Source organism: Drosophila virilis, chromosome 4 (assembly GCF_030788295.1).
Source record: "Drosophila virilis strain 15010-1051.87 chromosome 4, Dvir_AGI_RSII-ME, whole genome shotgun sequence".
NCBI lineage: Eukaryota > Metazoa > Arthropoda > Insecta > Diptera > Drosophilidae > Drosophila > Drosophila virilis.
In genome coordinates, this window is record NC_091546.1 from 1,385,450 (window position 1) to 1,406,205 (window position 20,756).

Genomic DNA, 20,756 nt, shown 5'->3' on the forward strand with positions numbered 1-20,756 from the left:
TATGTATGTACGTGGTAATAGTTAAATGTATACACAGTTCTGGTTTGCTGGACTGAAGGACAGCAGCTGCCAACGGGGCGTGGCTTAGCCGAAGCCTAGCTGGCGCGGACAGCGTCCAATTGTTGTGTTGAAGAGGCCGTAGTTGCAGACGGGCGGACTGCACGCGTTGCTGCGGATGCATCTAAAGTGGAGGCAGGATTAGGCTTTGGTTACTTTGCTTGGCTGGAAAGTAATTCGCTGGGACTAACCTGAGCTCGGAGACGGCGAATCCCTCGTCGCCGTTCTTCATGCGCTGGCAGGTCGTGTGGCTCAGGTGGCAGTCGCAGCGGCAGCTGCTTGGGGCGCCGCCCTGTTGGACGCCAAAGTTGATGAAGTGCTTGGGACACTGGCACTGGGAACTGCGCTTGCGCCGCTGGGCGGCCCGACTGATGCAATGGCATTCGGTGTGGTTAGTCAGCGATATTATCCTCGGATGGGAGTTCGGAATGCCCACCGAGCGCACCCAGAAGACCTTCTCGACAATCGTCGTGTTCTTGGCCGTCCACACCGTCTTGGTGGGGCAGCAGCTGCTGTTCTCATCGCAACGATGCAGCACCGCGACATGCGGCCGATATGTCTTCGACGTTTCGAAGTCCATCCTGATGACGCGCGGCTGCGGCAATTTGCAGAGCGGTTCGTTCGCGATGCTTTCCAAATTCTTGTTAGCCAAATGTCCTGCAAAAAGGACCAAATGGGAACAGTGCTTAATTAATGGAAGAAATGGGATTTAAAAGGACTCTCGATCTGAGCTCCTGTTCGCGGCTTAATTAAATTAAGTCCAGTTGCCACCATTATTTGATATCCCCACATCCTTATTGATGACCAACACAGCGTTTGTATCTATATCTACTTGGAGGCATACGGAATTCAGTTGCAGTCGCATTTTATGGCCGACTAATGACTTTATGTGGGCGTTGCATGCAACATGCCACGGTCACGGTTAACTGCCGCAATTTGCGAGGGACTTCACCTACAACAAATGGCGGGAGGTAAGTTCAAAGGCAGCAGCTGCTGCGAAGCTGTGGGGCAATAACAAATTGGGCACACTGAATAATTCATGGAGCTTGGTGGCATAGTGGCATTTGATGGGGCAGGGCTGAGACTGAGGCTGTTGCCGTGTTGTCTGCCAAGTTGATGATTCAATCGTGCGGCGTTTATGACATACGCATGTGTGCATGTCTGCATGTGTGCATGTCTGTATGTGTGGATGTCTGCATGCGTGCATGTCTGCATGTGTGCATGCTTGCATGTGTGAATGCTTGCATGAGCGCAAGTCTACATGTGTGCATGTGTACATATATGTGCATGTCTGCACGTCTTCATGTGTGCATGCGTACACATATGCGTACACATGCACATTTATTCCAGTGAGTGTCCAAATGGCAGTTGCTCGATCTGATTCTCGTTCTGATTGTGATTCTGGATTTCAGAGAGTGGCTTCTGCCTCTGTGCTCCGTGGGTGGGCGCAGGGGGTGGTTCACTTTGTGTTTACATCTGGTTGATTTGTTTGCTTTTGCAACTTTATGACTTTATTGGGTGCAGTTTTGTAGGCATCTGCAACAGACAGCAGCAGCAGCAGCAGAAACAACAACAACGGGGACAGCTCTGATAACGACTGCGGTATAAAAACTGCGTACGCTAAAATTTTTGCGTTTCCTTTTTTTTACTTTTTTATTGCTTCTGGCGACAGCAGCAACAGCAACGAAAGGGACAACAACAACAACATTTAATGTAAGCAACGTTCGGGCAATAAAGGTGCAAAGCTGCTGCTGATCAATAAAAAAGTTACAACAAACAAAAAAGAAAGGAGTTGCGTGCACCGAATAGTAAATACCCTGACGCTGAAACAAATCAAGGCAAGGAAGCAGAACAGACAACTAAAGGATTCCGGCTCGAATCCCAGGTGAGTCTAATAATGCATTGTCTTCTCAGCCTTGCCACATATCTGGCAAATATTTTGTTTTTGAATAGTTTTTTTTAAGAAATAAGTTTTGATATTGTTGATGCCAGAATGTAAGCTAAAAAAACACGTTGTAGTTTATCAATTAATAAGATATCTTGTCCTTACAATATTCTTATTGGACAATCGTTGCTATGACAGCTAAGTAATATGGGGATCAGATATATGTCCTAGAAATAATAATTGGCCAACTGAATATATCGCTTAATATATGCACTCAGTAAGTGCAGTCCATTTGACGAAAATTTCTTGAAAAAGCGAATATTTTCCGACTGATTCTTTCCATAAACCCTTTATAATATAGATAGATACAATTTTGTTGGCTGTTGATGCTGATCTACAATATATAAGTACTTTATGGGTCTGGATATATTTTTTTTAAGGGTATATTAATAACTAATAATATGTGCTCAATTTGAGCCTTTCGAGCAGGATGTTGTGCTTCATCGGAACAAACAGAATGACATAATGAATGACATAATTAAGAAGGTCGCGACAAGTGTATCCAAAATAAAAGACAGCGAAAAAACGCGTGCGTCTGAAAACGCCAGCAAAACGCTATCATTGTGATTTCCCGCTGATTCATTTAATAGATTACACACATATATATACTGACACAAATACATACGCAAAATGGCATTGAGAAGTGCAACGGCGAGCTTTAATTAAGTTGACTGAACTGCAGCGAAAAACGCGCGAAAAACGCGCGCGATAAGTCAATTAAAAACTACTTTGAATTGAATGTAAATAAAAAAATATGATTATTGAAGGCTGTGACATTCAATAAATTATTGCCTACTGCAAATACTGTGATATGTGTACAAATAGATGTGCATTTGTGAAGTGCTGTGTGTAGAATATTATTATTAATATGTTTTTTTGCATTTGGAGAGAAGAGGAGTGCGAGAGGAATCCGTTCGAAGACAGCATATTTCAACAAATATTTTGCCTATTTTACTCTTAATTGGTATTAATTCCATGAAGCATCTGCCACAAGTCACACAGCATAAATCAAAGAAGCAGATGGATAGCTGGATAGATACATAGATAGCAGGATGGATAGATAGTTAGGCTTGGCATTCCAAGGCATGCCAATGCCATGGAGTAGCATATGAAAATTGCTTGCACAATAATTGAATAAGCAACAACAACAACAACAACAACAACATTGAGCAAACATTTGTGATAACGGTTTATAAACAAACACATGTCGCTTGGCAAATGCCAATAAACAGGAGTCAATTTATAGGAATCGATCGGAGGCAGCCAAAAGCCAACGTCGGAGCTGGAGCTGAAGCTGGAGACGGAGACGGGGCAAAAGACGTAGCCGGAGAGGGGACCCAGAGACGGAGTCGAGGCCAACGTCGAAGCCGGGAGTCGACTTTCAACTTATTCGCTGTCAATGACAACAAAAATGTGATAAGAAAATTGTTGCATCATTACGCATTTACAAGAGTTGCCGGCAAGTCCAGCCCCAGCCCCAGCCCCAGCAACAACAGCAACAACAACATCGAGGCATATCAGTTAACAATTTCCCAGGCTTAGTGACACACTTTCATTTGCTGCTGTCCACACGCGCTTAACGGTTAACAGCAAACAAACCAATCAGGTATGCTCGACTAGCAGATGCCCTGTAAATTAGACTTTTCAAATTCTCCCCACCCCAACCTAATATAGAATACCCTGATGACTTTTCTTTTTAACACTTAATTTTGTTGTATAATTTTCAGATGACAAAAATAGTAGTCAAAGGAAAACGTGTATCAAAAATGAAACAGTTTTAGACAAAGAAATGGACTTGGAACTAGACTTTTCAGAACTGCGGAAGTTTCATTCATTATGAACATGCAGGATGGGGTAAGTACAGCTTTTTTTTAAATTATACTTATATTTATACTGCCCGCTCAAATCTAATATACCCGCTCTTAAACATTTTTAATGGGCATAAGGTCTTACCAAGAAACCAAAAAAAAAAAATACAATTTTCACGCGCTTTAAACGGCAATTTTCCGGCCGAATGGAAGTGGCAACGTAAAAGATACACGCGATGAGCTCACATTTCATTGTCAATGAGCAAATGTTGTTGTTGTAGATGTAGTTGTTGTTGTTGCTGATGTTGTTGTTGCTGCTGATGTTGTTGTTGCAGCCGCTTGCATACCCGATAGTCGCGGGCTTTTAATGAAGTAATTGGTAAGATCAGCACAAGTCTAAAATACCACAGCCGCAACAGCAGCAACAAGTGAAGTACGAATATTAAATACACTTTCTGCATTTAAAATGATTTCTACAACATTAACTTGCTTGACAAATAAATATGGGAGCAATTAATAAATATAGTTCAGGATTTTGTATCTATAATATATTCTATATTATTTAATATATATTATTCTACTTCGCCCTTTTAAGTCTGAAATTTTAACGCGAAACTAATTTTTAAAAGACAAGCACATGATTTAGTTAAATTAAGGAACTGTAACACGTTCTGTTGGAAGTATAAGTCTGTGTTTGAAACAAATTCCCCTAAAACCGATTCTAAGACTTAAAAACATATTTTATCTTTACGGGAGCTCGTTCCCAAAATGTCATGCTCAATATATCAAGCGACAAATAGGTGAAGACCAAAAGTTAATTATTCTACAAATACTCCAGCAAATAGTTCAGCAAATACTTACGTCAAAATGAAAGCTCTTTGAAAAAGTTAAAAGAATATTTTTGGGGGCAAGAGATACCCATTAATATGTACTCTATTGGGAAATAGTTAGAGTAAGAGCATCGCGTAGAGTAGTAGAAAAAGAAGACAACTAAACCACGTTGACAAGTTAACTTGTTTTAATTGCAACGAAAGTGCAGAGCAAGAGATGGTGGGCATCGAGTGAGAGAGGGAGAGCGAGAGATGGCAGAGAAAATGTCTGGCATTTGGTTAGGTTTTTGGGATTGAGGCATGAACAAAGTAAGAAAGAGGAAGCCAGTTTCTCGGCTCGACTTCTTTCGGTGCGTTCCAATGGCCATTTAGAAAGTGTCTCGTTTTGTATTTATTTATTTATTTTGCTGCCTTAACTGGATTTGACAGCCAGCCCTACGGCAATGCCTGGCAGTCTTTCATCAGCTACAGCTTCCTCCAGTCACGTGCCAAGACCCAGACAGAGTCCAGCAGAAGGCCCCAGACATGGCCATAAAATAGAAGAAGATGCTGATTCCGACATTGTGTTTAGCTCAAATGGAATGCCAGCAAAGTTTTTGCATGCTGTTTAGCACATTTTTTATGGCCAGAACGTGATGATCTTGCGCCCGCGGCGCCTGCTCTATTTCCGGAACAATTACAACGATGCCCCGCTATATATATATATATATGGAGTCGATATGGTTAGTTGGCTGGCGCCTAGGAATATATCGTGTACTTACTCAGAAACTGCGATTCGTCCTTCTGCATCATGTATTGAGAATGACTGCTCTGCACACTTTCTGGGCTGCCCACTTCCTTCTGTTTCTGGGCGGTCAGCACGCCGGGCACCTGATCCGATTGATAGCCCGCCTGCAATGCGTGAGGGAATGTGTTAATGTCTATGTGTGCGATGGAGAATATGAAAATTCAAATTGAAATGCGACTCCGACAGTAGTTGGAATCGAAATATGTTGCATATGCCACTTAGGGTTGGCACCGCGCTGTCTCCCAGCCCACTTGGTTTTTTTTCCCTCTTGCAGTTTCCATGGCCTGACCGCGTAAAGTTATAAAGCATGTACATTCATATAAGTCATACCCTACACACAGTGTGTTGTGGCGGGCTATATTGGTTTGTGCATACATTTCATTGTAGTGTGAAAATAATGGTGTGCCTTTATATATCATTTTCATCTAGAAGCGTGAATTTTTAGGGCCAAGTGAAAAGTTTTTTGGAGTGCATCTCGTGATAACTAAAGATAGTCAATCAATCAATGGGGCAGTCATTCAATCAATCAGTCAGTCAATCAATCAATCAGCCTCAGTTTACACAAAATGGTGTCAGCTTTCTTCCCTCTCAACCCAAGCCCTGCCTGCTTTACAGGGCATCTCACAGTCGCTTTGCTCATTGAATCGATTTTTTCTTTCGATTTATTGGATTTCTGGTCGCGGCTTTCATTATTATTGCACTATTTCCATATGTTTGGGAACATGAAATCAACATGAAACATTTACAATTTTGCGGATATTTATTGAAAAGCAAAAAAAAAAAAAACGATGCAACCGCAACAGAAATACATGCGAGAGTATTTTGTTATTCAATAGATCAGACGATGATGCTTTGCCACTCAAGAGACCGAAATATATATATATATATTTTCGGGGAAAAATAAATCAAACTGCTTTGTGCTGTAATTTCCAAATGGATTCAAAGCCCCACAAAGAGTTGATATATTGGCCAAAAAGTATTATTCATTTCATTTGTAGCCAAGCAAACAACTCATTTAAAATGCCATCTAAAGACGCAGATTTATGAACTGTGCAACTGGTTAAAGCTATTCAGTTGGGCTAGGTTAGGTTGAGTGGGTTGTGGGTAAATATTTGAGTTGAGAATATTAATCAAGATTAGCAGTTTTTTTGTAGAGATATATAAAGAATTTTATAGTTAACAACTGAGTCCATATAATTATGCCTATCTGTTAGCTCTTCGTCGGCCAGGAACAATCAGTAACATTTCGACACACTAAATTAAGGGATCGAACCCCCTTGAATATAAAAGCTACAATTTTGTAAAGGGCAAGAGAAGAGAGGGTACGTTGTGAATCTTGTGAAGTAGACAATCTTGGCATCTACTGCAATGTCAGCTTTATGCATTCGAACCGGTCAACGCCGGGTAACTTCTACTTTTTCATGCTTCCCATTGTAATAATAGTTCAATAATTGAATTTTCGTATAAAAATTTGAATTTGAGCACATATAATATATAATCGAAAGCCCGTTCACACTCTTTTGCAGTCCGTTTCAAATGTTTTGAGGCTGTTGTTCAATTGTTTATATTCAATTTTGCAATATTTTCGACTAATTGCATTGAAGTTTTGATATGCGAAGTTTATTTATGCAGCTGTGAGCCGCTGGGAATCTATTATTAAATATGAAACAGTTCGATTTTAAACTTTAACAATTTAAGCAATTTAAAGATTATTTACAATATGTTACCCCCCCTCACCTTTTAAAGCGTTTATCCTGCGATTGACGCGCCCCAAAAATTATATACAACGTCACGCTGTGTGTGCGTCTGTTTGTGTGTGTGTGTGTGTGTTGAGGAGAAAAATTTAATTGAATTTATGCATATGATTTATGCTGTGTATTTTGTACGTATGTGTGTAACTGTGTGCATCTGTGTGTGTGTGTGTGTGTGTGTGTGTGCGTGTGTGCGTGAGAGTGTGCGGCATGTTTTACGCAACAATTTGTGATTTAACAGATTTTTAACACGCGCCACAAAGGTGTACGAAATTGCATTGGTAGGCCGCAGAAAACAATGCCTTATCGATTGTTGCCGCTGCTCGACGTGGCGCTACCCTGTAAACGGCTGTGAAGTGCGATAACTTTGGTTCTGACCAACCGATAGTTATACATTTTACAGGGTATTTACTAGCGGCTATGCAATTTTATATATCAAAAATCAGAGTCCAAGACACTTAATACAAGCAGATACAAGTTTCCTCTATCTACTTGACACATATCTATTTTGAATTGGCTTACAGGGTATTTCACAGCGTACAACAACTGTGAAGTGATATAACTTCGGTGTTTACTAATCGATAGCTATAAAATTAACAGGGTATATACTAGCTAATATGCAATCCCATACAAGCTCCTTCTATTTTCTTGACACTTTGTTTAAAATGGTTTACAGGGTATTTGTCAGATGTGAACATTTAAATGCAACACCTGTAAGCAGGCAAAATGCTATCACTTACAGCTCAAAGAGCAGCAAAATATATAAAAAATGGGCAACAAAAAGAAAAAAAAAAATGAATCAGCAACTGGAACAATTTTTGCACTCAGATATTGATTTTCAGCAAAGGACACGCTGCTTGCAAGCTGGACCCGAGTCTCATGAAAACTAACGACATGCATATAACTGACATATAATACCAAGCAATAAAGGGGTCTGTAAAGGGGGGCGGGGTAGGGGGTGCCAGTTGGGGTAATAAATGAAGTGTGCATGTAAGAAAAATGGAGCTCGAGGCAAGGACATGTATCGCATAAGCCACACGGCAAGGCGTTAACTGAAATGGTCAACATCCTGGTAAATGGTAATGCGATGGCTTTAGTGTGTGTGTGTGTGTGTGTGTGTGTGTGTACAGGTGCCCAATTGTGCGAGTATGTGCGTGTGTGGGAGGGGGGGGGGGGTAGGTAGTTTACCCTGCGCGGAAGACGCCCGTTCGCGGTTTTTCTTTGAGCTCTTTTCACATGCTGAATTTTACTTTTGTAAAGAAAACCCATTTTTATCAGAGGCGCAAACATTTGCTTTTACTCTCGACATGCAAAAAAAAAATTTTAAAATGCTCGAACTTAAGATTTTTTGCGAGACAAAACGAATTCAATGAGAAACCTAAAAAAGAAGACAAAGATTTAAAACTTAAGCAGACATATATCATATATATGTTGGATATATTTAATGTGGGATGGGAAACGTTTTCAAAATATTTATTAATATATATAATAATATATTTCGAATCTGTATTTCTGCAACTCAGTTAATTGAATTACAAATCTCTGCTCAACCTTCGATCTGAAAGACCTCAACTAGGTTCTGGCAATTTTGTCCCAGCCAAAAAAAAAGTATTTTTAAACCTTCTCATTCATAACCTATCTCTGCATCAATTGATGCCTCTACAAATGATGCCCACTCAGTTGCTGACCTAACATTCTCTGGCAATTGTTAGCTGAGACAGTCTTTCTCTGCAATTCTCATAACGTGCTGGCTCAGCACACACTTGCCGCGCATTGGGCGGCTGTTTTGGACATCTTTTGTGTTCCGGACACCTTTTGTGGAGCACACTGGAGTACTTAGCTCATCTCCAGCTTCAGCTGCAGCTCATTTCTTGTGGTCGCAGCTCCTTCGGTTCGTTAAGCTTCTGGCAGCAGAGCTCATCGTGCAACACCTTTTCATGTTGTTTTATGCGCTTCGGCTGTTTTTATAACCAGTTCTACTTAAGCTTCATTACGCATGCTCAGCCATGACAGGCCCATTCCGAAACCCCCGACTGCCCCGTTTGCCTCTCCCGCCTCGGCTTGTCCAAGCGCGTCTGGCAGATGAAAAAACCCATTAAGTGTCTGCCGGTTGACACTGTTCGAAAAAGGCAGTTCTTATTCTGCGCTGCCAAACAATAAAAACAAACTTCATTTGCATATGCCAAAGGTTCCCCTCTATCCCCCCGCCCCCCTCTGTCTACCCTGTGCCTCTCTATCATTCTGTGTGTGCCCCCGCGCTTTGAAGGATGCCCTCAGCTGGATTCCTGGCGTGGGTGTGACTTGCGTCTGGCCTTTTTATGAGCCACGGCCAGAAGGTAACAAACAACAACAACAACAACAGGGCCTGAATAAAAGCCCGTCCCCGGGTTTATTTGCAATCAAAAGAGTTATGAGCCAAATGCAAATAGCCTCAGCTTCGGATTGTTCTCATTTTTATGAGCCTGCTCGGCTTCGGCCAGGAGTTCGCCTGCGCCCTCTGGTCAAGCTGAGGGCGCGGGGGCGTGGCTTGCAGACTGAAAACAGTAGCTGCCTCCCCTCGCAGCTGCCCCCGCCTACTACTGCCAAGGGGCGAGTCACTAAAGCGGCAAATTCGCCGCCAACTGTGCAAATAAACACAAAAGTCGGCCCAATATTTGTTTAGACGAAAGCGAGCACAACAAACGGGCCAAAAACATGTGTGTGTGTGTGTGTGCGTGCGAGTGTGTGCGAGTGTGTGTGTGTGTGCTTATGTACATTCATGTTTTTCTTGTACGTATATTCAGAGAATATTTCGAGCCCGAAAGACTTTCCTAATTATGAGCTAGTGAAAAATGAATTGCAATTTTCGAAGGCAGCATGCCGTATGCAAGGCATATATGTATATGAATGCTTTTAATACCCTGTAAATGTTGAAAATCTTAAAATTTGCAATATATTCTTCTCTACCTCTTCGATACCTCCTCATCCTTCATAATGTCTATAAATATCGAGCATAGCTCGGCGCTTATGAGAGATAGATATATCAAATGAGTTTTGTAGCTACTCGTGTAGTAAACATATATGAAAAGTATTTGCCTTCTTTAAAATGTTTTTTTTTTTATTATTTATTTGAAATGAAGGAACTTGCGCTTAGGTATATGCATCCATTTACCTGCCACATTTGGAGAGCTGAAAATTTCATCAAGATCGGACGACAAACAACGAAGTTCATTAAGAATGCTTTTCTTATAGATACTGTGTATATTTCTGTGCATTTCTGTGTAAAGGGAAGCGTGAATGTTTTTGTCTGTATTTTTTTTTTGTTCGTAGAGCATTTAGAGTGCGGCGCAGTTGATTGCGTTCTTCTCCCTTCTTCTTCTTGCTCTTTGCGTGAGTTCCTCAATTGTGTTTTCGACTTCTTTGTGCCAAACGGAAAAATGTTGCAATCTGGCTAAAAGCTGGGCATAGAAAAGCGCAACGTTTTGGAAAACATTTCGCCTTCAATATATTCATTTAGAAATTGTAAACATGGCCCAGACGAGAGAGAGAGTGGTAGAGGAGGGGGTGGGGGAGACTGTTCGTGCCACATGGCGAATGCGTAATGTGAAATGCTTATAAATTGTTTCTGTTTCTGCTGTTTTTTTTTTTTTTTGCAGCTTGTTTCATTTTTGACATAAAAGTGCCAATTAGACTGTGGACTGGTTGGCAGCAGAAAAAAGTTGTTGTTGTTGTTGCAGTTGTTGCAGTTGTTTTTGTTGCTTTTGTGGCACTCGCCATAAAACTTAAGTAATTAAAGAAAAGTAAAAATTTAACAATTTTTGCATTTTCATCTACATATGTATATAGACACTTTTTTTTTATAACTTAATTGCAAGAAATTACAATTTGAACACAGTTTTGCTCTCTGTGCGTGGAAAATTGTGGAAAATTTTGCAAGCGCGGCCTTTGGGCGAGTGCGTAAAAATGCATTTTTAATTTTAACGAGCGAATGGAAATGGATGCCGTCCATCCCCCCCCTCACCCCCTGTCCATCTGCTTCTTCTGCTCTGTTTATTATGACAATTTTATTTGTTTTGCCTTGGCAAAAACGAAAGCGGAAAGCGATGTTGGATGAAGGGGGCAGGGGGTTGCGTCGAAGAAAGCGAACGTTGGCACAAAAGCGCCGCCTGTGGGCCATAAATGGCAACAGCGGCCAATGTCAATGACAGCGAATGACGACGATAATGACAACTGTTCCCATGTTGCCAGGCTGCCAGGCTGCCTGAGAACTGCTTGAGGCGCATCCAATTAAGCCTAAACGAACATGTTGCCGCAACATGTTGCTAGAGTAGATGGGCTGCACTGGGCAACATTATAAAGATGCCGGAAATGTGGCCCCGAAGCACACGCAGCTGATGAACTGATACACACACACACACACACAGTTGCACACACTCTGTTGCAGTTACGTTGCGATCGAATTGAGTGATTGCCCCGTCGAAACGTCGAACTGTGCTGTGGAAGAACATGACGCAGCTCTTCTAATTGCAACGCCCACACAACACGCAGTAACACGCTGAGATCGCGATCGAGATTGCATAAGAGATTGACTGTATGTGCGTGTGTGTGTGTGTGTGTGTGTGTGTGTTGGGAAACGGTCTTTGCGCAAATTGACTTTTGCAATTTGTTTGAATTTGTTCTGTTTGAGAGTAGAAACATGGGTAGAACAGCAATGTGAAACAGCTTGTAACGCTTTTAGAAAAATGGGTTTTGTTTTTATTATAATTGTGATATCTCAATTCAAATGATTAGCGAGCCTGAAAAGTCTCTATAAATCGGTGAAACTCCCCATAAAATTCAACAGATATTTTACTCTATACACATATATACCCTGTAAATGTAGAGTATGTAGTCATCGTCTAATTTGTTGCACTCATTTGCTTCTGGGCGCTTTTTAATTGCGCGACTCTTGGCGCACCAGTTTTAATGGCCAGCCAGGCGACTATCAATCAAATTGCGGCCAGCAAACAGTCCGGGCCAGCAAATTAGGAGCGGCAGCAGTCGAAAAAGATTTTCCCAAAATGCCAACAACTTTCGACGGCAAACACTTAATTTATATTGTGCCAGAGACACTTTTTTTGTTATTATTTTTCATTTATTTTGGCTCGACAGTTGCCGTTTCCTCAGTTCCCCTACATTTGGTTTTTGTTTTTTGTTTTTTTTTTTTTTTAATATTTATTATTTAGTTTTTTGGGGTTTTCCTCGTTCATTAGCCGCGAAACAAGACGTGCATTTATTAATAATATAAAACTTTATAGATTTGCCATATAAATTAAAGGCTTCCGCATTTTCGGCTGGCCTATAAATCACGCCCGGATTGTATATAACCCAAAATATAGACACATATACGTCTATATATTTGTGTATATACATATGTGTGTGTGTGTGTGTGTGTGCCAGTGCCATTATGTCATAAGCCGATTTGCCTGTCATTAGCCTAGCTGGCTGGCACTGGCCTAGCGCAATAGTAAATAAATAATGCCAATAAATCAAGGTAATATTTTTGAAAGATTTTTGGCCTCCAGAGGAGGAGCAGCCGGTGGCCCAACTTTAATGTGTCTTCGGCTTAAGAGCTTACAATTAGTGTCCGCTGGAATTGGTCGGCTGCCAAGAATTGGGCAGACAGATCACAAAAATCGATGCCGCAATCGATGCCATTCGCCAAATGCGACTGGCATGAGCTGTGGGAACAGAATTGAGCCCATAATAAGTTATGCAATATCATGCCCGTAATTCTTCTCACTCTCCAGTTCAAGCTTCTCTTCTGGGATTAACTGCTTCTTTAAGGGCCTCATATATGTAACTGATATGCAATTTATATTTAATTGCAGCTCTCGTTTAAATTTAACTTCATTTGGTTCTTTTTATGCTCCAAGTTCTCTTGATAGGCTTCTACCTAAACATTTTTCATGCAATTCATTTATATTTCTTAGACTCAATTCGAAGCTGACAAAACAAACAAAAAATCTAGCAAGCTAGCAGGCAATGTGAATACCCTCTAATTAACTAATTAAATTATTTAATATAATAATAATAAAATATTTAATATAATGAATAGTTAACGTAGTAAATAAAAGATAATCTCGCTTGGAGATTTGACATATTCTTCTTTCAATATTTCCTTTCAAATGAAATGAAATTAAGAATTATTAAACGGGAAAAATACTGCGAACGCAATGTATATTCCGTTCATATCAAAATAATGAAATCAAATTTAAAATTAAAAAACTACCAAAGTCTGTTTATTGAGGTCCAAGGTATGCACGCTGTGTGCATGGCGAAATCCTCAAAAGAGATCGGAGTGCAAATTGGAAATCAATAGATTTTGAATAGATTTCAATTAAATGTGGCTGCAGACAGAGAGAAACGAGCCGGTCGCGGTGTCAATTTAAATAATAAATATGTTAAACGAGGTAATTAACATTTTAATTTTATGAGACCGTTCGGAGAGCAGCTTCCATATTGATTAATTAAACGTGCTTGACTATAAATGAGTTATGAGGCATCTGAGAATCTGTGTGTGTCTCTTTATTGACCCACTGGCGGAATCGGTATTAGATTATAAGATCTACGTCGAGTGGAAAAGCTTCCAGCTACGAGCTCTACGAGAGGCCCTCAGACAAGCCCCGACTAACCGAGACTAGCGGCCGATAAGCTTTAACGCTTTGGCATTGAAAAAAAAAAAGCTCATAAAGTCCACAGATAGCCCGCATGACCCTACGGAGGGATCACAACATCGGCCAAGATATTTAAGCCTCTGACTAATAGCTCATTGGGGCAATATTTGCATTATCCCAGGAATTGTGCAATTATTTCACAGCAAAATAATATTTTACAGAATGCAAGAACATTTCATTTCGCATGCCGCGCATTGCTCTCAATTGTATACCCTGGAATTGGTTGAAATTGGAGAGGCTTCGGAGTTGCCTTTCTATGTGACAGGCAGTCGAAGACCCCATCAATATATTGCGTCCAGGGGCCTCTCTGATCTAAGCAACACTTGGAGCTAGAGTGGATATTCTTGATGGGGTTTTTGTATGCCACAAGCATTTGCCATTTCCATGAGATTTGACATTAGTTCCCTTTCTGACCTATTTTTTATTTAAAAACTTTTTCTTATTTATGATTTATGCTTAAAAATGAGTATAAGTGTTATTATGTAAAGAATTTTAAAGCAGGATTATATCTGAAAAAGTATTTTTTGAAAAAATGAGGTTAGGTTCGGCATAGTTAGGTTAGGTTAGGTAAGGTTAAGTGAGGTTATGTTAGGTTAAGTGAGGTTATGTTAGCTAAAGTCAGGGTAGGGTTAGTTTATGTGGGCTTATCCTTGATTGGATCTATCTTGGTTTCTATTAAGTCAAACCAAATTGTGTTAGCTTATGTTCACCCTACAACAGGGTAGCTGCTAGTCGTGCAGTCTCGACCAGGCGTCTTATTGCACTCTGGCGCTGTGGCAGTTATGCAAACGGAATGCGTGCAAAGTAAACAGCAATAATAAAGCTGGCGGAACGAAACAAGTGCTCTGATTGAATGCCAACGAGGACAACAACAAGGACAACGATTCGCATATTAAATTCCTGCCAAGGGTCAGCAAAGGATGTGGAGGCGGGATTGGGGGGGCAGGCATAACTCACTTGGCTGACAGGTGAATTCATAAGTTCTCGACTTAAGCAGCTGGCCTTGGCAGCATATATATTATAAGGAGGGGGGCGGCTGGGATCCGTGAGGCATGCCTCAAATAATAAGCAGATACTTGGCCCCTATTCATCCTCTGACAGCGTTAATAATCGATTTCTAAAGGAAATCCCCGCGTCAAACTGCGCGGATTGAGAACTTGAAGCTTTCGTTTCTTGACAGATAGAGGAGACTAGGTGATCTCTTCAAGAACCTATGTGAACTCTGCTTGTTTTAGGTTTGCATATAAAATATACTCAAATATGACCAGGATCCGACACGCGACCTTGGGCTTCACCTCGTCTAGATTGGCCTGCAATCCCATTAGCTAGTTTGGGCAATGTCTGCTTGATTACATAGCTCTCCACTAGAATAGGCCAATATTTGTTCCATTATCTATCATTGTCAGAAACAGAAACAGCTTTATTTAATGAAAATCAAAATTATATTATAGAATATGAACCTAGCTTCTGTCATTGCATTAGAAAACCTTGCTAAGGCACAAACTAATTTGCATAGAAACCTTTAAGCTTCTGGTTTCATCATTAATTATTATGCAAATCTATTAATGTTTATATAATTCAATTAATTATTATGCAATTCTATTAATTTTTATGTATTTTTATTAATTTTTATGTATTTCTATAAGCAATACTACAGTTTTGAACTTTAATAATTATATAATATTATAATTGTTATTATTATTATTATATTTTCTTCGAGATACTTTGCATGCCACATAAACTCGGCTCTTAATTCAGGCCAGTTATATATATTATTTAACATTTAAACTGTTTTTCAAGATGTGACTCATACTCAAAGCCTTAAGCGTTGCAAAAAGCTTCCCCATGAAGTAGTGCATAATTATTAGGCTTTTTTATACATTCGCTCTAAATATATCTGAACTGAATTAAAGGGAATTTAAAGGGAACTCTTAACGCATTCTTCATAATGGCGTATAATTGAATACTTCGGCATGAGTCATATTTGCGACCCCTTAAATCAATGAATCGATCAGCAGAGATTACATTAAAATCTGTGTTAAATAGAAATTATGTAAAAAGAAGAAATTTATTTGTAATTAAAAGAAGTACTACATTTTCCAATTCAAATTCGGGCTGCGCTTCCTCAACTTCAAGTCATTTATGAATATCTTAACTATTCAGGCTTGAGTTATTCTTAATCCAACAAATGTATCTGAGCATTCGCCTAATGATTAATAACAAATTGACGTGCCCGGCTGGTCATTTGTCATATCATTAGACAAAGCTAATGATCAGTTCAGTTGGGAATTCGCTTTGATTGAAGCTGATTTACATATTGAGGCGACAAGCGAGACAATATGACCAGGCAATTGATCCCAGGCCAAGTCAATGGGGAGTCAATTAAAGGGCCACCATAACGGAAAGTGAAGAGCGTCGCCCTAAATGGTCACTGATCGACGCTTGTCAGTTATGCAGCGGGAGCAGAGCAGAGCTCAGACAGGTTCAAAGTCAGTTGCAGTTTCAGTTTCAGGTTCGTTTTTGTGTTCTCTCGCCTTGTGTCGGGCCGCTTGGCCCAATTACAGGCCAGAAAGTGAAACCGATCGAGTGGCGATCTTCGAGTGGCGATCTTCGAGGCAGGTTCAAAGCGCGGCGATCGAGCGGCAATTTATGAGCCAAATTGGCTTGTTAACCAAATTGGCTGCTGCCGCAACACGTTTCATAATTGCCAGGCGTTCCAGCATTGAATAACTGACTCTTCTCCAGGTGCTCCAGCTCCTGCTGCTGCTGCTGCTGGGTGGGCCACGTTCGAGTGGAATCTCTGCTTAAGATCAACACGATTCAGGCTCAGGGTTAGTCACAGCACTCACAACACTCAAACGTAGCGTTCATTCGTTTATTCGCGCATTCGCTCATTCGACCATTCATGCCAGTTGCCGAGGTTCAAGGTGAGGCATTCACTTCTAACGCACAGAAACTGAGAGGGACCTGTCCCCGCCCCCGCCCCGCGTCTGTCCTTACCGCAAGTGGGTTGCTCAATTAATTAATGGAGCGACATCGAGGTATTTATCTCAAATATATGCTGCATGTATTTACAATTCAGATTTTTGTGATTTTAAAAATACAAGTATCTTTGAGACACAATGCTGACTAAACAATTTATAAATTTATCGGTGTTAAAAAATATGTGAAGTTTTAAAAAGTATCTTTGAGATACAAATGTATCTTTGAGATACAAATTTCAACTTGAGATACAATGGTTACTAAACTATTTTTGCATCTAGCGTGAAATATGTTTATAGATATTTGAAGTTGTTGAGTGTGTTTCAAAAGAGATACAAATGTATCTTTAAGATATACAGCGCAACCAAACAATTTTTGCATTTAGTGCAAAATATGTTTATAGATATTTGAAATAATTGCGTTTGTTTTAAAGAGTATCTTTGGGATACAAATGTATCTTTGTGTTGCAAATTTATGAGATACAAATGTATCTTTGAGAAATGAAAAGCAACTAGAGTTTTTTTCTGGATCAAATGTTCCAGTTTTTATGTGTATCTTTGCGCTGTATCTTTTCCGATTGTTATTTACTACAAATTCCCCCAAATGCATGTTTACTCATGAACCAGTTCCGCGGAATCGCTGCGGCACAGTTATCGAATTAATTATCGTGAGTCGGAACTATGCGTGTGTTGAGTGCAATCAAAATATTTTAATAGCGACCCACGCACCGTACGCTGCACTCTGGCAAATATTTAGCCACACACAAAGCCAAACACACACGCACACACACACACACACACACACAGGGGAGCACCCAAAGATAAGCATGATGATTTTTTATGGGTTCTACGAAGAATTCGCCGACCTCTCTCTGCCGGCTGTCGGCGACAAAATGGGAACTCACCTCATCAGAGGCGGCGCTGGCATCCAAGTGATTATCGTTGTCCAAGCGGGGGGCATGGGCATGGGGATGGCGCGGCACGCGCACTCTGTACGTAGGCGTGGCTGCCGTGGAAGCTGAGCGCGATGATGGGAATCTCGGCCAGTTGCTGGGCCTGGGCGTTGCATAATCGATTAAATTAATATCGCTGCGGAGAGAGTCGCGATTGTGTGCGCTATCGTTATCGTTATCGGTGTAGTAATCGTCATCGTCATCGTTCTCGTTATCGTTATCGTTTCTGTTAACGTTTCTGTTATCGTTTCTGTTAACGTTTCTGTTATCGCTCAGCCTGTTGGCCAGAGATTGCCTGTGCTCCAGTTCTGGTTCCGCCGCGTAAAGTTCGCTGCTCAGGAGCAGCAGCAGCAGCAGTTGGGACAGGATCAGCAGTAGCTGCCACATTTTCCCCATTTTCATTAATTTATATTTTTATATATTTAAACTGAGATTCTAGACTGGAGTCTGGCAATGTTTTATTTGTGTCTGTTGCTCGGCTAAAACATTTTTCAAATGTCTCAATTATCCAATTCTTTACACATTTATTTTGTTGCTTTATTTATTTTCAGATGTAATTTTTGTATATTTTTTTTTGGCGCACGCCTCGCTTTTTGTCTCAGATCTTGCAATTCTCAAGTGGTTTTTTTATTATGATTTTTGAAACAAGCAATTTATTTGCTGTCTGCTTTTAATTTATATTTATACCAGCTGTCAAATTTTTGGCATTTGTTAAACTTAACTGAATGCTAAAAATATTTTATGATCCATGCGTTCATTTTCTCGATCGCATATTTTCACATTTTCTTAATCACTTTTTTACAGCCTCTGCGATTTTCACTCGAGTTTCGCACACTTGACTTCACTTTCGAATAATGTGAATTTAATAGAGACTTTTATTAATATTTAATTATTTGACTTGTTAGTCGGGGACAAGCGCGCCGCAATGTGAACGATGTGAACGCGCCGGCAGTTCTCTTCTATCTGAGGGCACCCAAATGGCAGCAGCAGCAGCCGCAGCCGGACACAGACAGCAGTCGCAGTTGGCAGTTGGCAGTCGGCAGCAAAAGCAAAAGCTCTCTCGCGCTCTTGCGCTGTGGCTCTCTCTCGCTGGCGCTACATACGATCGCTGCGTTGCGTGGGGGGCCGGTGTGTTTAAGCACAAGCATGCTTGTGCGCTTGTGCTAGTAGGCAGTAGGCAGTAGGCGTGCGCTCCAGCTGAGAGTGGGGTGTCAATGCAACGGAGGACTCGCGCTCTCTTCCAGTTTGTCTGTCTGTCTGTCTGTCTGTCTGTCGGTCTGTCTTTGTGTGCGTGAATCATTGTTAATTATGGCTACTGCGGCTTTACTTTGTGCTGTTTCGTCTTCTTCTTTAATTGTATGCAAATGCAGAGCTGGCGCTCAAATGTGCAGCTTAGGACTTGCGCTGCGTTTTCTTCCAGTCTGTCTTCCAGTGTATCTGTGTGTGTCTGTGCGTGTGTCTGTGAATCATTTTTTTGGTCTTTGCCTTGTTTTTGTAACTGTATGCAAATGCAGAACAGGCGCTCAAATGCGCATGACTCACGTGCGCCCGAATTGTGCAGGGCATCATATTTATTTATAGTTATTGATACGCTGATCTCATCTCACCCGTTCGCTCGCTCTCCCTCTTCCTCACTCTCGCTGACATTTCACCTAATAAAAGCGCACGCACTGGCGCAGTCGCTGTCTTTATCTAAAGGCGACAATTAAAGTGATTTATTTAGACGACTTCCAAGTATTTTGCTATGCAAATATGCAACGCCGGCGACATGCGTGACACACACACATGCATACGCATGCAACACTGCTGCTTTTTATTTGTGCAATCTGATTAGCATGTGGGGTAGGCGGCGGCAACAACAACAACTAGAAAAGTCACAAATCTGCGCTGCAAGCTCTGTGCGCAGCCTTCGTTGTTTGACATGTGCTTGCGGCTATCTCTCTTCCCTCTTTTCCTCTCACTCTCTTTAGACGCCATTTGAATGCATTGCGCACACGAGAATCCATTAATGCCGCACTCAACTATTCAATTGAGACCGCCTATTTTTTTCTTTTTGCATTAATATAAACTAGATGCGTGTTACCAACTTGTTAATTATACTTATGCTACTTATTTATTACCCGCATACTCTGTGCTAAGAGATAAATTTCCCTAAATACAGGGAATTTAAAGGATTTTCAAAGATATCAAAAATTGTTAGACGAAAACTTTAAATGAAAGTGATTCTTGGCAATTCCTGGGTTAATTTCTAGTAAAATAAGTTTTATATAAAACTGTTTTAAGTCTAAAAAATCTTAATTGAAGCATAATTAACTATTTTTAATTAGAAGATAATAAAATCGACAAATGATTCATTCTTCTAGCATATGCCCTTTGTTATCAGTTCTATAAATAGAAATTGGCAAATGTATATATATAGTAATATATATAGCAGCAATGTGTAGCTACTGCGAACTGGAAGAGTCCATAGCTATTAAATTCACATTTAAAGGCTAATTACAAATATCAAAGATAAGCCTGAGATCCGCTTATTCAGCAGCTGCCACTGAAAACGCTCAGCTTCAGTTCATGGCTATACGCATATATATATAAATATATATATACTATACATATTATAGATACATACGATACTTGACATTATATGCTTGTAATTATGCACAGAAAAAAAAAGCTTAGAACAACTGCTCGGGCAATAAATTTATCAGTTATAGAATTCATTTCTTGATATAAAATTGTATTCATTTACATGTAGCTTACGTATTTGCAAAAGCAAAAGTCGTGCCGACCCTTAGGCTATTAGAACTATTAGAATATTAATAATAACAATAATAACATTAATAATAATGATAATATTAATGATAATAATAATAACAATAATAATAATAATAACAATAATAATAATAATGATAATAATAATAATTTTGATAATAATAATAACGGTATTAATTA

General features: G+C 40.2%; 2 protein-coding genes across 5 annotated transcripts in view; one reads left to right on the forward strand and one right to left on the reverse strand.

The window, feature by feature from the left end:
* Positions 1 to 20,756, forward strand: part of LOC26530471 (uncharacterized) — a 47,619-nt gene that overhangs the window by 8,450 nt on the left and 18,413 nt on the right. For 2 of the 4 annotated variants that reach the window (XR_011416674.1, XR_011416675.1), the window contains exons 7-10: positions 38 to 1,028; positions 1,733 to 1,942; positions 3,249 to 3,608; positions 3,730 to 3,856. The gene's annotated coding sequence lies outside the window, so the exon portion shown is untranslated. Of the gene's footprint in view, positions 1 to 37; positions 1,029 to 1,729; positions 1,943 to 3,248; positions 3,609 to 3,729; positions 3,857 to 20,756 lie in introns of all 4 variants that reach the window. The other 2 variants (XR_004304796.2, XR_004304797.2) reach the window with 2 other exon arrangements.
* Pvf2 (PDGF- and VEGF-related factor 2) lies at positions 41 to 18,769 on the reverse strand. The gene is made up of 4 exons (XM_002059158.4): positions 17,760 to 18,769; positions 5,402 to 5,531; positions 249 to 714; positions 41 to 181 (listed from the first exon to the last, which is right to left on the reverse strand). The coding sequence occupies exons 1-4, from the start codon at positions 18,207 to 18,209 to the stop codon at positions 85 to 87; spliced, it is 1,143 nt and encodes a 380-aa protein (XP_002059194.2). The 5' UTR covers positions 18,210 to 18,769; the 3' UTR covers positions 41 to 84.

What these genes read in the sequence shown, in the direction of transcription:
- Pvf2 (XM_002059158.4), bottom strand. Translation starts at nt 18,209, where the DNA reads ATGAAAATGGGGAAAATGTGGCAGCTACTGCTGATCCTGTCCCAACTG. An exon ending in CCAGCGCCGCCTCTGATGAG is followed by an intron (nt 5,532 to 17,759) that starts GTGAGTTCCCAT and finishes CACGCATTGCAG; the next exon opens with GCGGGCTATCAATCGGATCA. An exon ending in GGACGAATCGCAGTTTCTGA is followed by an intron (nt 715 to 5,401) that starts GTAAGTACACGA and finishes TCCTTTTTGCAG; the next exon opens with GACATTTGGCTAACAAGAAT.